The following is a 13,857-nucleotide window of genomic DNA, read 5'->3' as shown; positions in this document are numbered from 1 at the left end:
AGCAGAAATTTAATAACACAGTTTTACAGATAAGCAGTTAAATATCAACCACTGCCGTGGGTGATGGTATTTTATTTGCAAAATTGTTAACCTACTGTAACAGTTTTTAGTTTTCATAGATAAGTAGCAACTCCACACATGATGCAAAATAATAACTAATTTCCCCTAAAGACAAACTTGGGGGAAATTCTACCTGGCGGTGTGGCAGACACAGGGGCGTCCCCATATCCGACTGCAGGAGCAGGGCAGGCGGGTGTGGGGGCCGGGCCTGTGCCATTGACGGAGGGCTGCAGACCCAGGGATCCTTGACTGGCCATGGCCGTTGGAGGGACTCCAGGGGAGAGGCCAGGACCAGCCAGGGGCGCTGAGGTCTGTACTTTCACTTGAGCCATGCTCTATTCCTGAAAGCAGAACAAATTTGAAAGCTTTTGTTAGAAATACACTTACTACACTGTAATTATAACTACTGAGTAGTTTAAAAATAAAAGAAAATCAATATTCATTCACTAGCAGTACACAATACTGCATTAAGCATCTGTGAATCTGAGCACAAATGCACATGCACAGTTTAAAGCTAAATGTCATTTGACAGATTTCTCTGGGCTAAGCCTGGAGAACAGACTTCAAACTGAACAGCCCTAGGCCTATCTCACATTCTGATCCACTGGCAGCTAATACACCCAGACAATGAACCTTTATTTGAAGGAGCTTTGCTCGTGTTACGGCTGAAAAAACTCCCTGGCAAAAAGGAGGAATCCGCTGGTTGTAGCCTGAACAATGCAATCTATATTAAACCACATTTTGAGGGACACAGCCCATTATCAAACAAATAAGGGTCAACAAATATCAAACAGCAGAATGAATTGTAGTATTTATTTATCTCTTAAAATATGCATGCAATATTTAGCAGAATGCAGTTAGACACAGTACACAGGCTGTGACTGTGTAATTTAAGTAACATAAGCATATATGCTACTGTGTGTTTTTGTCTAAAACAAAATCATGATTAAGGTGATAAAAAAGTCTCTAAGATAAAAAACAATTGCTCCAAAATGGCTCCCACTTTTGAGTCACACAAATAAGTGGCAGACAGTGATCGGAAATGAAGGAAATACTTTGAGCATCCCCACAGAGGTCAAAACAAAAGGTCAAAGCTGAGCTGAACCCCTGGAGTTTTGGAGAAATTCAGTGTCATCCCTTGGACACTGCATGAAATGCTAGCTTTGAATATGGCACATTCAGGTTTTTAAATATTGCATATCTGATTTTGCAGGTGTCACTTCTCTGTATTGTTTAGGGACCATGTTTGAACTGGTGTAAACATCAGCCAAGTTTGCACGGTCAGAAAATAGCTAATAAGGTTTAAATGCACTACAACTGATGTATCTCTTACTGTAATATGACTTTTATTCATTGCATGTCATGAAGTTATTCCTGTTTAATTCGTAGGTGCATCATGCCTGCCCGTGGGGTACTTGTGGTGATAGTCCCTCTTGCTTTTCTTTTTACGCTCTCACAGCAACACGCACAAATACAGCGGCAAACAGCTGCCTGTTTGCACGGCTGTCTTTCACTGCAAGTTGAACATGGGGGTTGTGTTACGTTGGGGTTGACTGGCAGAGCTTCAGTGCTGTCTGCAACCCCTGAACATTTATTACTGTGTCCAGCTTAGCAGGAAGCTAACGTTGCCAACAAGATATACGCCGTTTCTTCCCAATGTCAGCTCCTAAAAACACGCAGACAGAATAGGCAAGCATGCATGCTGTCATGAATATGCCTTTATGGTTTCCCCAGATGAATAAATCCTATCTAGCCACCCCCAGTTGCGATACTTTAGCCGGTTAAAGCTCATCATGGCTGATCGGCCGAGCACCCTTCTTGCTAGCATCTCCAAACCGCCCCATCCTTCCCGAAATCCTGGGGATTTTCAGTCAACCCTGATATCATATACGAGTTGGCGACAACGTGGCAAATAATCCACAGAGTATCCGACAACTATGGGAAAAATATTTCAGGACATTTTTTTACCTTTATCCAGGGCCAGACCCCAGTTACACCTCCAACATTGGCAAACACTAAAGAGAACTGGATGGAAGAGGAACCGACCACCTTATTTGTCTGGGTAAAAAAAGAAATGAAAATACGTGTCACTGGACTCAACATGGCGTATCCATGTAATATTTCACGCATAAAGCTTGTGTTTAGCTAACCTTGTTGTGGCTGCATATCGCATATCGCTAACGTACTATGAGTGGAGTTTGAGGTGAATTTTGAATGAAGCCACCCCCGCCGCGGTAAGGATGGTTCAGTCCTGGTGCGCTTCCTCGGATCCCACAGTGTAACTTTTGATTCAGAAACAAAATTAATATTTCCAAAGTTGTTTTGTGCACATTTGTATCACCAAATGGATTTTTAGTCTTATTCGTAAGTTTTCCATTTTACAGGTCCGTGTTTCAGTGAAACTTAAGGTTTTGTGCTAATGCTATAAAATATAGTTTTACTTGGAATATTTCCCCAACCATCCATTGGGAATTTTCTCTATTTGATTAATTAATTAAAGCAAACCCTATGAGTGTCTCACAAACAATCTAGTCAGAATTCTGCATCAAGCTTTATTTGGAAAAGTCCACGCTGGGGCAGTGGTATTGTACTAAGACGAGAAATTTAAAAAAAGAAAAAGAAAAGATGGCTAGGGGTGGGTGGGTAACCTACATACACTTTATATTTAACAAGGAATAGATAACCATAAAGGGAAAATATCACGAACTGCTAATCCCCAGATTTGACAGCTAAAGCGTCTCCAATAGAGGGCGTCACTAAACCACTTCTCCCTGTGTTATTGTAGACAGAAAAATATCCAACAACAAATAGAGGAGTATAAAAAACATAATTCAACCAAAATAAGTGAAGTAACTTGATAACAGATTGTAATTTTACTTGGCCAAACGCATGTATATCTATTGTACAATCTGAAATTACCCTTTCCCCCTTTGTTTTTGGCTGAAATAATTTCTCACACCATAACGGACCAGTTAAAAAAAACAAAACAAAAAACAAAACAAGCTTCAAATGAAAGCTCCATTGCTTTCAAAAGCGTCAGATCATCAGTTTTCCTGCCACACTACATCTTTATCTTTGCACATGTTTCACAAACCTAGTGCAATTCCACAGGCACGTCTGAGATCTGTGCCATTCACTTTTTACAGACAGATGGAATTACATGCTTCTGAAATATGCAGTTTATGTAATGTGTCACTGTCACACATTTATCTTCTTTCTCAATTTGGTCATCATCCTTCTGCCTTCAGAGCAGGACTACTCAGTCTTTTGCAAGCTATTTAAAAAGGAGAAGAAAAAAAACCCATACTGTTCAGACTGAGGTTGAATAAAAGTGAATCTTTGTTTTTATTATCGATTATGAAAATGAACAGGCACCTATTACATGGAGCTTGCACATCCCAGAACAAAATTTCAAATATAAATAACACACCCTTATTAGTGTTGACCACTCACAACAACTTGCAAGCTAAGAGTTCAAACCACATTAAAAAAAAAAAAAAAAAAAAGTAACCTAAGGGGGAAAAACAAAACAAAAAAAGAACAGCCAAACCCTGTAACATAACCACAAGCATGTTTAAAAAGACAAAACAAGCCTTTATTGATCCTTTAGGCGTCTCTGTGCACTGATGCTGCTGTGACTACATTTACACAATCAGTGTTTCAGTCAGTCTTATTCTCGAAGCAGTGATAGCAGATACGACCTTATACAATGAAACTAATAAAAAAAAAAAAAAAAAAAAAAATTGGTTAAATAGATGTCCTTAAATTATCAATATAGTTTTTTGTTTTTAAATCTTCAGATAGCCGTGTGCTGTGGTAATCTCCTCTACAGAATAGAGCATCATCACATTCACGCATGTTCATTCAAGAAACTCAGCTAGACCCTGGAAAAGGGAAAAAAGAAAGAAAGAAAGAAAAAAAAAAAAAAGTAGTAGATACAAACAACTCAAGATGGAAAAAATTCAAGTATCTCTGACCGGATGGCGATAAACATGTCTTTAGGAATGGAGTGATTACACTTTGAAATGAGCACAGCCTCTGGAGGTGAGCACTGTTAGCATCCATCCTATAAACCGTGACCTCAGTTATGGAACGACTAAAAGTTGCCACAATGTTAGATGCCAATAAGAAAAAGTAGGGTTTGAAACTGCATGCACCCCTACTGTAAAACTACCTTTTTTTTTTTCCTTTTTTCCAAAACCAGCTTTACATGTTTGTTGCTGACCGTACACAACCTAATTGGCAAAAGATGCAAAGTTCCAATGAAATAAAGCACTCCTATCATCATTCTGCTATAAAGTTAATGCATCCTTTGCCAAGTTCTTGCACATCATCTAACAATTTAAAGACGCATGTATGTACAGAATAGTTTCAGACATGTTACAAGTTTACAACATAACAGTCTCTTTTGGTGAAAATATAGTTAAATTCAAAATCTCTGATAGGTGTCTTTTTAGAGGCGATCTCTTTATTGAAAAAGTACCTGAGCCAAAACTCTGACCAGGGGGAAGAGAGAGAGAGAAGGAAAAAAAAAAAGTATTGTCTTCATACATTCTAGAAAGACTTTGTCATTCTAGAGATAAAAATGAAGATTTAAATAACAAAAAAAAATAAAAAAAAATTCAAAAACATACTGACCCGTCAAAAGCACCCCCTTTTCAAAGTATCAACTAGTTGGGAAAACAAAATGCCAAAAAACAAAACAAACAAAAAATTCAAACATTTCAGAAGATTAAAGCATGAAATAATAATAAAAATATATATCATACAAATACAAATGGATCATGCGATGACATTCTTTGAATGGAAGAGAGGCTGATGCACGTCTTAAAAGGCTGGACCAGAAAAGTTCAGCCCAGCTTTATGAGGAGACAAACGCCGAGGTCACTGGATGACTCCTGGATCTACCGTCACGCCTGTGCTATTCCCGTGTGTACCAAATTTCAGTCCGATGGTAGGAAGAACTGCAACCAGGTCTTAAAAGTTGGAAGATGAAGAAGAGCGCGTGTGCTGTCGATACAGTGGTTAAAAAACTAAAACCCTTGAACCTGATAAGCATCGAGGACTGCTTACAGTACACCTGCAAGTTGGGAATAACGTAATAGTGCCTTTTTAAACTAGATACCATCACAGTGCATGTAGTACTACTACTAATAATAATAAAAACAGATGAAGCATTTTCTTGGGGTTTTGATGGTCAAATCCCTTCCAGAAGACTGTTAGATTTAGATCTCTCTTTGTAGGCCCCAGCATGCATCCACCGGTTATTATTGCACAACACAAGGACCTTAAAATGCAGCCACACACAAACAAAAAAAGTAACAATAATAATCTTAAAAGAGGAATTATAAGTATCAGTACAAGTCTGCCTTACTTGCTCGCTGCATTGTGACCTTTTTGCCCTCCCCCCAAAAAACGGGAAAAAAACAAAAAACAAAAACAAAACAAAAACACACACAAAAAAGGAAGAAGTTCCATCTTGGGTGCAGCTAAACGTTCCGTTATTTTCTATTTTACAACAGACTAAAACATGCAGCCAAGAGCCTCCAGCGCATGGTGTCCATTGTTCCAGTCAAAGGTCAGAGTTCAAAGACTGAATGATTAAAAAGTGCTTTACGTAGGTCAGTAGGACTTCTCTCTTCTACCATTAATACAAAGTTTGTACATTAGCATGTATCATCTGTGAAGGCAAACAAGACAGCATGAAGATTAGAATTACAACAGGAAACAGACAAAAAAAAGTTTCACGTTCAGGAAGTGCTGAAAACAAATAAGACCTTTTTCTTTTTTTAAACTCACCGTGATACCACCATTTTGTTTTCTTTGGGTTTTTGTTACATGTTCTTACATAAAATGAGTTATCGGGCGGTCGTCTCTGCAGAAAACAAAAAACAGCAATTAGATTTAACATTTAACACGTGCCCACAAACCGCTACCGCCCACACCGGGTGTCGCACACTTACCTTTTCTTTGCAGCTTGACAACATGCTGATAATGCTAAGACAAACTGATTGCACCGAGAGCGCTGGCGACCAGTCTTCCGTTAGGATAGATAGACAGATGTGACCGTTGCTATACACATGCGGGTGGACAGGTATATTCTCTCCTGTGAACATTACCTGCACAATGAAAGCAAAGCAGACCACATCAACGCAACTGAATATGTACAAATAAAAATCCCACGAGGCTGGCGAGCTTTAAGATCCTAAAGAAAGAAGACGCATAAAAAACAACTTTGGGGTGGTTGGGGGTTACGTGTGTGGTCAAAGAGCCAGCTCGGGGATGAACTTTGGAGAAAGCTAAAACATTCATTCCCGTCAATTAATGACAGCAAAATAATTAGACTTGCTGCAGGGTTAACCCACTACTGCAGGGATAGCAAACTCATTTTACTTTGTGGGCCACATGTAGCGAGCTGGACCAGTGAAGCTCTCCCATTCTTTATTGCTGATTTAGTGACCGTTTTACATAGTGGATATTTTGTATACCTTGTACAGCACTTTGGTCAACAGACGTTGTTTAAAATGTGCTATATAAATACACCGATTTGACTTCTGTCGATGTAAAGATGCTTAATTATGGATTTAATCTCAGATATTTTAATGGAAGAAAAACCAAAACCTTGTCGTTTACGTCCACAAAGCTGATTCTGTTCATCTGGATGTCCAGTTTTCAGTGGGAGAAACGTTTTTTCACTTATCCAAGTGACTTCTTAAAAAGTAATGAGATGTTTCCCCCACTGAAAACACAATGTCCAGATAAACAGCATCAGCTTTCTGGGATTTCCTTACTTGGATAATAGAGCACAGGGGAAGTCGTATCAGTAGGAAAAACTGTAAGACTAAAAAGCTGTAGGACTAACTGTGTAAACACAGTTAGTCCAAAACTTATGCCTTCTTTCACATCTTACTAAACTGTCCAGTTGGTCGGACTGAAGGCTTTGTCGGGCTGATTCTGGCCCCCGGGCCTTATGATTGACACCACTGCTCTACAGGGATATGAGGCTCTCGGATTAGGACAGAGGGGCCGGGACACGGTGGGAGAGAGAGGAAAAGCGAACAGCGTAGGGAGAGCTAGAGAGGAGATACAGCATGTTTTATAAAAAAGTAGACACGTTCTATAAAAAGCACTGGGCTACATTTGACTTTGAAAAAGGCACAAGAGTGAGGGCCAAGCAGGAAGATATGGGAAGTGTGAGAAGCAAAAAGCTAGAGTCAGAAGTGCTAAAGCAGAGAGAAGGGGGAGCGGGTAAAAAGGGTAATGAAGGGTTGAGTCAGTCTGGCACCAGACCGGGCCTCACGGGAGAGTGCAGGCTCCACATCATGAGGGGGAGGGAGGTGACTGATATGACTAGAAAGCACAGCTAGCTTTATAGTCTAAAGATAAAGACCAAAAAAAAAAAAAAAAAAAAAAAAAAATCTCTTAAAATATTTACTCAAACCTCCAAATCACACCAAGCCAACAGCGTCTTTAGGTAACCTAAATCTTCTATTTCACTAAGATATCTAGTCTCGGGTCCATGCTGTGCCTTGTTCTAGTGCTGAATCTGTGCTCACCACAAGTTTCAATATTTCTAACTTTAGAAAAAGAAAAACAGAAGTAGCCTCTGTTTTGTTTCATAAGGTGGGCCTCTAATTTGCATGCGCACAACTGCTCAGAAATCAGAATCACCCCAAAAAAAACAAAAAAAAAATAAAAAATTGAAAGCTTTTTATTAAACTCTCAATCATTTTTACCACAACTGAACATTTCTGTGAAGAAGCAGCAACTTTTCAGCACTTTTCAGTGTCTGGAACATCAGCCTTTGTGGGTTCAAGTTCAATGAGGAAAAAACACACAGAGGAAATTTCATACTAGTGTGCGTACCATTCTGTCAGCAAAGTGTCTCTAACCAGAACAGGAAAAAAAAGGTATGCAGCTCCAGTGAACACAATACCCATCTCAATGTGACAGTGAAGAGGTGATTTTAATGACACTAGGCAGAGCTTCAATGGAAAAGGCCAAATCTGAGACTAACCAATAAAAGAAAGCCAAGACTGCTAAACGCTGCATGCATTTGACTGAGAAAGGCTGGAAAATGGTGGTAAGATCAAACAATTCCACCTTTAAAGTGTTTCCAACAAAAATTGAGATGGTTCGTTTTGTAGTGGGTAAAGGAAAAGATTTATATAAGATTAAAAACGAGATGTCGAATAAAGAAGGGTGACCCTCTATTTGGAAATGCCATGCTGTAATCTGCTGGAAGCGGCATGACTGGACCGCACGCAGGACAGTGATCTAAAGAACAGCTCCGAAGTACACAAGAACTCTTTATAGAACTGGTCAGCTCGGGGTCTGTCTTTAATGGAGACGTTACTGCAGTCACCAGATCTCAACCATACCCATTAGATTACCTCAACAAATTTGAAACAACGATGTCTGCAACGGTTCTTTAACGAAAGCAAAGTCTGAAGGCCAAAAAACAGATGTGACATTTTAGGTCGAGCCCAAAGTTTTCCAATTCTGTCTTATTTAAAGCTGAAGTTATTATTGGAGACTGATTCTAATCTTAAAAATTTTGTAAGCATTAAAAATAAAATAAAAAATTCTAGAGAATACTCTGATTCCACATTTCAATCTAATGATGATTAGTTTTAATTGCAAAGCTTCTATTTTCCCCATGTGAATGACACAGAATGTTCAAATGACTGGTGGAGTGATGTGCAGAGCTTGGATGGCTAAAACATGTCAAAAAATGAGTAAATGAAAAAATAAAAAGCCCTTATACAATTGTAACAATCTAAACTGTAAGATTACACAACACTGTTTAAAATTTGACATCTTTGTTTTAGAAGATGCTGCACAGGGTTAAAGTTCTGGTAGGAAATCTGGAGTTTCTCCTGTGCGCATGTAGCTGTGAAAAGGCTCAACAGAAACTGAAGCTGTTATGCAAAAATTGTCAAGTGATTTTGATCAGACTTTGTTTTCTTTTCCACGACAATAATAGGATATAAGGTGAAAGAGAAGTTCCTCCGAGGCCCCAGGAGAGGACTTCAACAGTGGATAAATCTGATAGTGTGTCCTTCCTATTTGAGAGGGTAACAGCTAAGTAGCTCAATTTATCTAATTTTCTCTACCTATTTTTAGACGGGCAGGCTCCTAATCAGTGAAACAAGACTGTTGAGTCAAACTAATCCCATCAAACATGGCTTCAGTGAGACTTCTGCACTGCTGTCTCTCAGTGATTCCAAGCCAAGATTCATTGCACTAATGACCATAGAGCCAAGATGTTTCATGAGATTACAGCAGGTATCTAGCCGATGAATATAAAAGACTGTTTCTACAGCTCTTCAGTTTTTGAGTTTATTTCAATCGGAACACCACTGTGGACCATGAACTCAGGAATATCAATCTTTGATATCAAGCTAGGAATGGATGTGGGACATTCGATCAGAGTAGCAAACGGTATCCTTTGTTCATCTGCATCTCCTGCACCCACAGTGCAGACAAAACAGATCCATAAGACAAGATGGTTAATAAAGTGAACTTATAGATAGCTTCAGACAAAGTGCTTTAAAATGTTTAACATTTACCCACACACCTACGCACAAACAATAATGACTGCTGAGCTTACCTGAGGTGAATCAAAAGGATATCGACTACTAAATTTGAAAAGCAGCTGAAATTTCTCTCCTTCATACAGTGTGCCAGGTGCTCCCTCCATATCTACAATCCACCTAAAAAATTAAAAAATAAAAGCACAATATTAAAGTATGTCAAACAAAAAAAAAAAAATTACATAAAATAACACAGATCACCTTGAGATAATCAGGGTCTAGTAGTCTCTGACTACAAATCAGAGTGATGTAAATATGAAAAAAGGCCATTTTCTTTTAAATTTATGGAGTTGGTGGAGGGAGATCCATTAAATTTCAACATTAACTCTCTTAAATTACAACTTACAATAATGTAAAAGTTAAAATTTCATTAACTTGCACAAAAAAACAAAACACATTTTTAGAGATTTACACAAATCAGAGGAAAGAGGAAACCACAAGGAACCACAAAGCCCTGCGAGGTTGCCCACAATTTGCATGGAGGAAATGAGCAAATTTACCCTCGATTCACCATATTAGCAGAAGAACCTGCGCCTTTAAGGGACCCTGGGCCTATACAGATAAAAACAGCACAGTTTGAATGAGGTGCACCAATTACTTTTGCGACCCTCACACACCCTGTGTGTAAATCCAAATTGCAAGAATCAGTTGATTTGTGGTTTTGGGGGATTGGAGTAAAGATCTTGCAAATTTTTGACAGGATAAACTACTCAGGCTTTTTCCTTTTTCCTCATACGTAGTGTACTTGACAGTGAACATAAACCTTCAGTGCTTTGGGAGAAAATGGCATTTCTATAAAAGCAAAATTTGGTTTATGAGTGATAATGTGCTCTGTGTTCAATCTTACAATTCTGGAGTAGGTGGGAAACAATGACAGCTTCGACATTATTTCTGTTAATAATGTGCCGTTTTATAATTTGGCAGCAGATTAGCTAGAGACAAGTACAGAACCACATGTAATTATCATTAAAAAAATAATAATAAATCATACACAATGTGAGCTGCCGGTTCTCCAGTAAGTGTGTGTAATCAAAAGCTTTCAGTCTGACTCATTTCAGTGACATTCAATATTCATCTGGGTTATGATAGTGCTTTAGTAATAATGTGATATTCTATTGATCTACTGGACAAAATCTATTTTCGCTTCGGTGGCCAGGCTACAGAACTCTGCTGACTGAGCTGCTAGCAATTCAATCCTGCTCAGATGATTGCAAATACAGAGCCTTGTGCCTCTGGGATGAAAGACAGCCTACCTGCACCGCACACTCTTTACACACACACACACACACACACACACACACACACACACACACACACACACACACACACACACACACACACACACACACACCTCAAGACTGCTGAATGTAGCTTCACTGGTGGCAAAAACAAATTGAGTGCAGAACAGTTGTGGGGCTCATAGTAGAATCCTTAGAAGAAAAAAGCATCACAATCTCTGCCCTATTTTTTCCCATGCAAGCAGTGCAGACAGGACACCAGAGTCTTGTGGCTGTTATCCAGGTTTATAGCCTCATGCCTCATTCAAATCTAGACTGGCACACATGATCATTTAAACCTACATATAAAGTCTGTTCTCCTTAAAACGTTGCCCTTGGAAAGGGTCAGTCACAGTGTCTAAACGAAGCTCCACTTTTCCTTCAAGAAGTTCAGAGCGAGGCCTGATTGTGCTACCAACTCATGCCGAAAACAGTCAGGGACTTCAAGGACATCACGCTCAATGTGCTCAAATTCCCTATAGCCTGGTGATTATATGATCCAGTCAACAAAAATAACACTGAGACATTTAGTGAAAGTGTAGGGACAAGGACAAATGAGTACACCTGAGAGGCCCAACAGTGCCTTTAAGCAGCAGTTTCCCTGTTTACATTAAGTGACTCATTACACCATCAAGCTAACCAATATAGCACCAGCACACAATACACTTAAAAAACAAAACAAAACCATTGACTCTCAGTGTTGCTCGTTACAGTACAAAGTGTACTATATAAACAAAAGGTGCAAAGCTGAAAACACACTGACCCTTTATTGCGGTAACATACCAGCTTGTGTGCTTCTATGCCAAGCACAACAAGAGTATGTCATACTCCAGTCAGGATATGAAAGACATTTCATGACCACAGTCAATCGTGACAACAGAAAGCACCTTGTGACATCAGAGCAAAGCGTTTAAAAAAAAAAAAAAAAAGACACACCTACACATGCCTTGTCAGAGAAATTATATACAAGGATCACAAGCCAGCAGGACTGGTTAGGAGACTTGGCAGTCATGCAAGGCATTTGTTAGACCAGGTGACTGTTATCTAATGAGGAAGATGCCACCATAACTGACCAGTGACAAACACTCCAATGTGCACCCTCTCTTTCAGACGGCATTGGAGGCCAGAAACCATGCCACACAACTCGAAAAGTTAGTAACTTAACAAGTCCATGCTTCAGCTTAGAAACTAGTCTCAAATCCATTTAAAGACTACAATTCAAGTCATATTTCCTGGCAACAGTAGTCATGGGGTTTAAGGGGATACATCACGACAACCACACAGAAAGGTCAGCCAAGCAACCTCTGTTTCTAGCCCAACTCCTGCATGCCAGCCATTAAATATTTTATAAGGATGAATAGTGACACTGTGCATTAGAGACACTCTACAAAGGGCCTGTGGCTGCCAGTTGCTGGAATGACCCCAATTCCTCACCACTACACACTGCTGAGGCTGTGGTGTCTTACCTCCAGCCGCAGCTACCTTTATGGCATGCGGCATGCTTGCCACGCTACCCGTTTAAAGGAATGAAACCTGGCATTTCACAAAGCCACATGGTATTTGAGCAAACACGATAGGCATATCGGTGATAAAAACCCAGAAGTGCTGCCACTCTGAAACAAATGAGTCACAAGAAATTAAAAAAAAAAGAGAGAGAGAGAGAGAAGGACTTACTGTGTAATGGTGTTCTGTACACTTTTTTCATTGAGCGTCATTCCTGGGGGTGGATCGTTTTGCAAGGCTAATAATTCCTTTTGTAGCCTTTTCTGTGGGAGAAAACATGATTGGGTTTATACCCCCCAAAAAATAAATAAATAAAAAGTTGAAATACTGGATCAAGTCAAGTAAAATCAAACAGAGTAGTGGCTGAGAAATTTAGCACATGTGTTCATCAATTTTATTAAGAGGCCCATACCCGGAAAAACACTGATACATCAATGATATTCCAATGAGGGGTTACCGTTTATTATGTTTATTAGTAGTTAAACGTGACCCAAACAAAACGATTTCAAAGAGGTAAGTGTTTAAAAAAAATGTATGAAATTTGCTTTACGGGTTTGATTTATTTAGACGTTAACAGCCAGTCAACTGAACAACGCAGTTTCTGTGAAAGTGATGCACCTGTTCAGCTGTTCAGGAGGAAACTGCAACTGTTCGATCTGCGCACCGTCTGCTTAGCTCACTGTGGTGAGAGCCCGGCCACTTAACCGCCAACATTTACGGGAAACATCGGAAATTTTTCCACCTCATATCCTTGAATTATCACGCCTTTCTGAGAAGAACCTACACACGGGCCAAGTCATCGACATACAGTTCCAGGAAGCTAGCTTCTACTAGCCTTGACTTGCTGTGGATGATGATGATGGGCTAGTTGTATTGCTAGCAAAGAGCAGCCGCTAAACCTGAACAGTTGAGGATAAATGTCATCGATTTTACAGTAACGTCACCACCACTTTGGGCAAATACGCGTAGGTAAATGAAGTGGTCGATAAAGTGCCAGGAAAAAAATAGTCGGGAGGTCCGGTAAAAATCACAAAATAAGCGATCGCTGTCAATTGTGTTCTTACCTGCATCGACGCCATGATGGAAACCCCCCCTCCTCCTGCCTCAGCGCAGAGTGTAGAAACGTACGTCAGGCGGTCACGTGATTTAAGTTGTTTTGACAGCAGAAAACAAATCCACACGAACGTGTGTGTGCGCGCGCCACCGTCACCGCCAAGATGTCCGTAACATTTAGCAGATTTATCACAGCATTTCACCAGCGATAAAGACAACATAATATTTTTAAATATTCTTTAAATATGGGGGACTTCGGGCACCTCCAGTGACCTTTGCTAAAGGATGTATTTTAGTTATTAAAAGACAGAAACTTCCTACCTTTGAGGTATAACATGATCAGACGCTCGGGTGGAGTAACCGTGCCT

General features: G+C 39.7%; 2 protein-coding genes across 3 annotated transcripts in view; both read right to left on the bottom strand.

The window, feature by feature from the left end:
- stau2 (staufen double-stranded RNA binding protein 2) overlaps positions 1–2,140 on the bottom strand; it is a 109,123-nt gene extending 106,983 nt beyond the window's left edge. For both annotated transcript variants that reach the window (XM_086306137.1, XM_086306136.1), the window contains exons 1-2: positions 2,029–2,140; positions 194–401 (exon numbers count right to left, since the gene is read on the bottom strand). In XM_086306137.1, coding sequence (XP_086162263.1) covers positions 194–392 — 199 coding nt within the window. In that variant the 5' untranslated portion in view covers positions 393–401; positions 2,029–2,140. The remainder of the gene's footprint in view (positions 1–193; positions 402–2,028) is intronic.
- Positions 2,141–3,376: 1,236 nt separating this feature from the next.
- ube2wb (ubiquitin conjugating enzyme E2 Wb) lies at positions 3,377–13,604 on the bottom strand. The gene is made up of 6 exons (XM_086306131.1): positions 13,501–13,604; positions 12,608–12,699; positions 9,674–9,776; positions 6,024–6,179; positions 5,860–5,935; positions 3,377–5,740 (listed from the first exon to the last, which is right to left on the bottom strand). The coding sequence occupies exons 1-6, from the start codon at positions 13,513–13,515 to the stop codon at positions 5,727–5,729; spliced, it is 456 nt and encodes a 151-aa protein (XP_086162257.1). The 5' UTR covers positions 13,516–13,604; the 3' UTR covers positions 3,377–5,726.
- Positions 13,605–13,857: the final 253 nt, after the last annotated feature.

This window comes from Aulonocara sp. 'chitande type north' Nkhata Bay, linkage group LG9 (assembly GCF_057382095.1).
Source record: "Aulonocara sp. 'chitande type north' Nkhata Bay isolate Kocher_YH1m ecotype deep benthic linkage group LG9, A_spYH_male_GT1.1, whole genome shotgun sequence".
NCBI classification, from domain to species: domain Eukaryota; kingdom Metazoa; phylum Chordata; class Actinopteri; order Cichliformes; family Cichlidae; genus Aulonocara; species Aulonocara sp. 'chitande type north' Nkhata Bay.
Note: the sequence above shows the minus strand (reverse complement) of the source record. Positions and strands in the feature narration are given on the sequence as shown.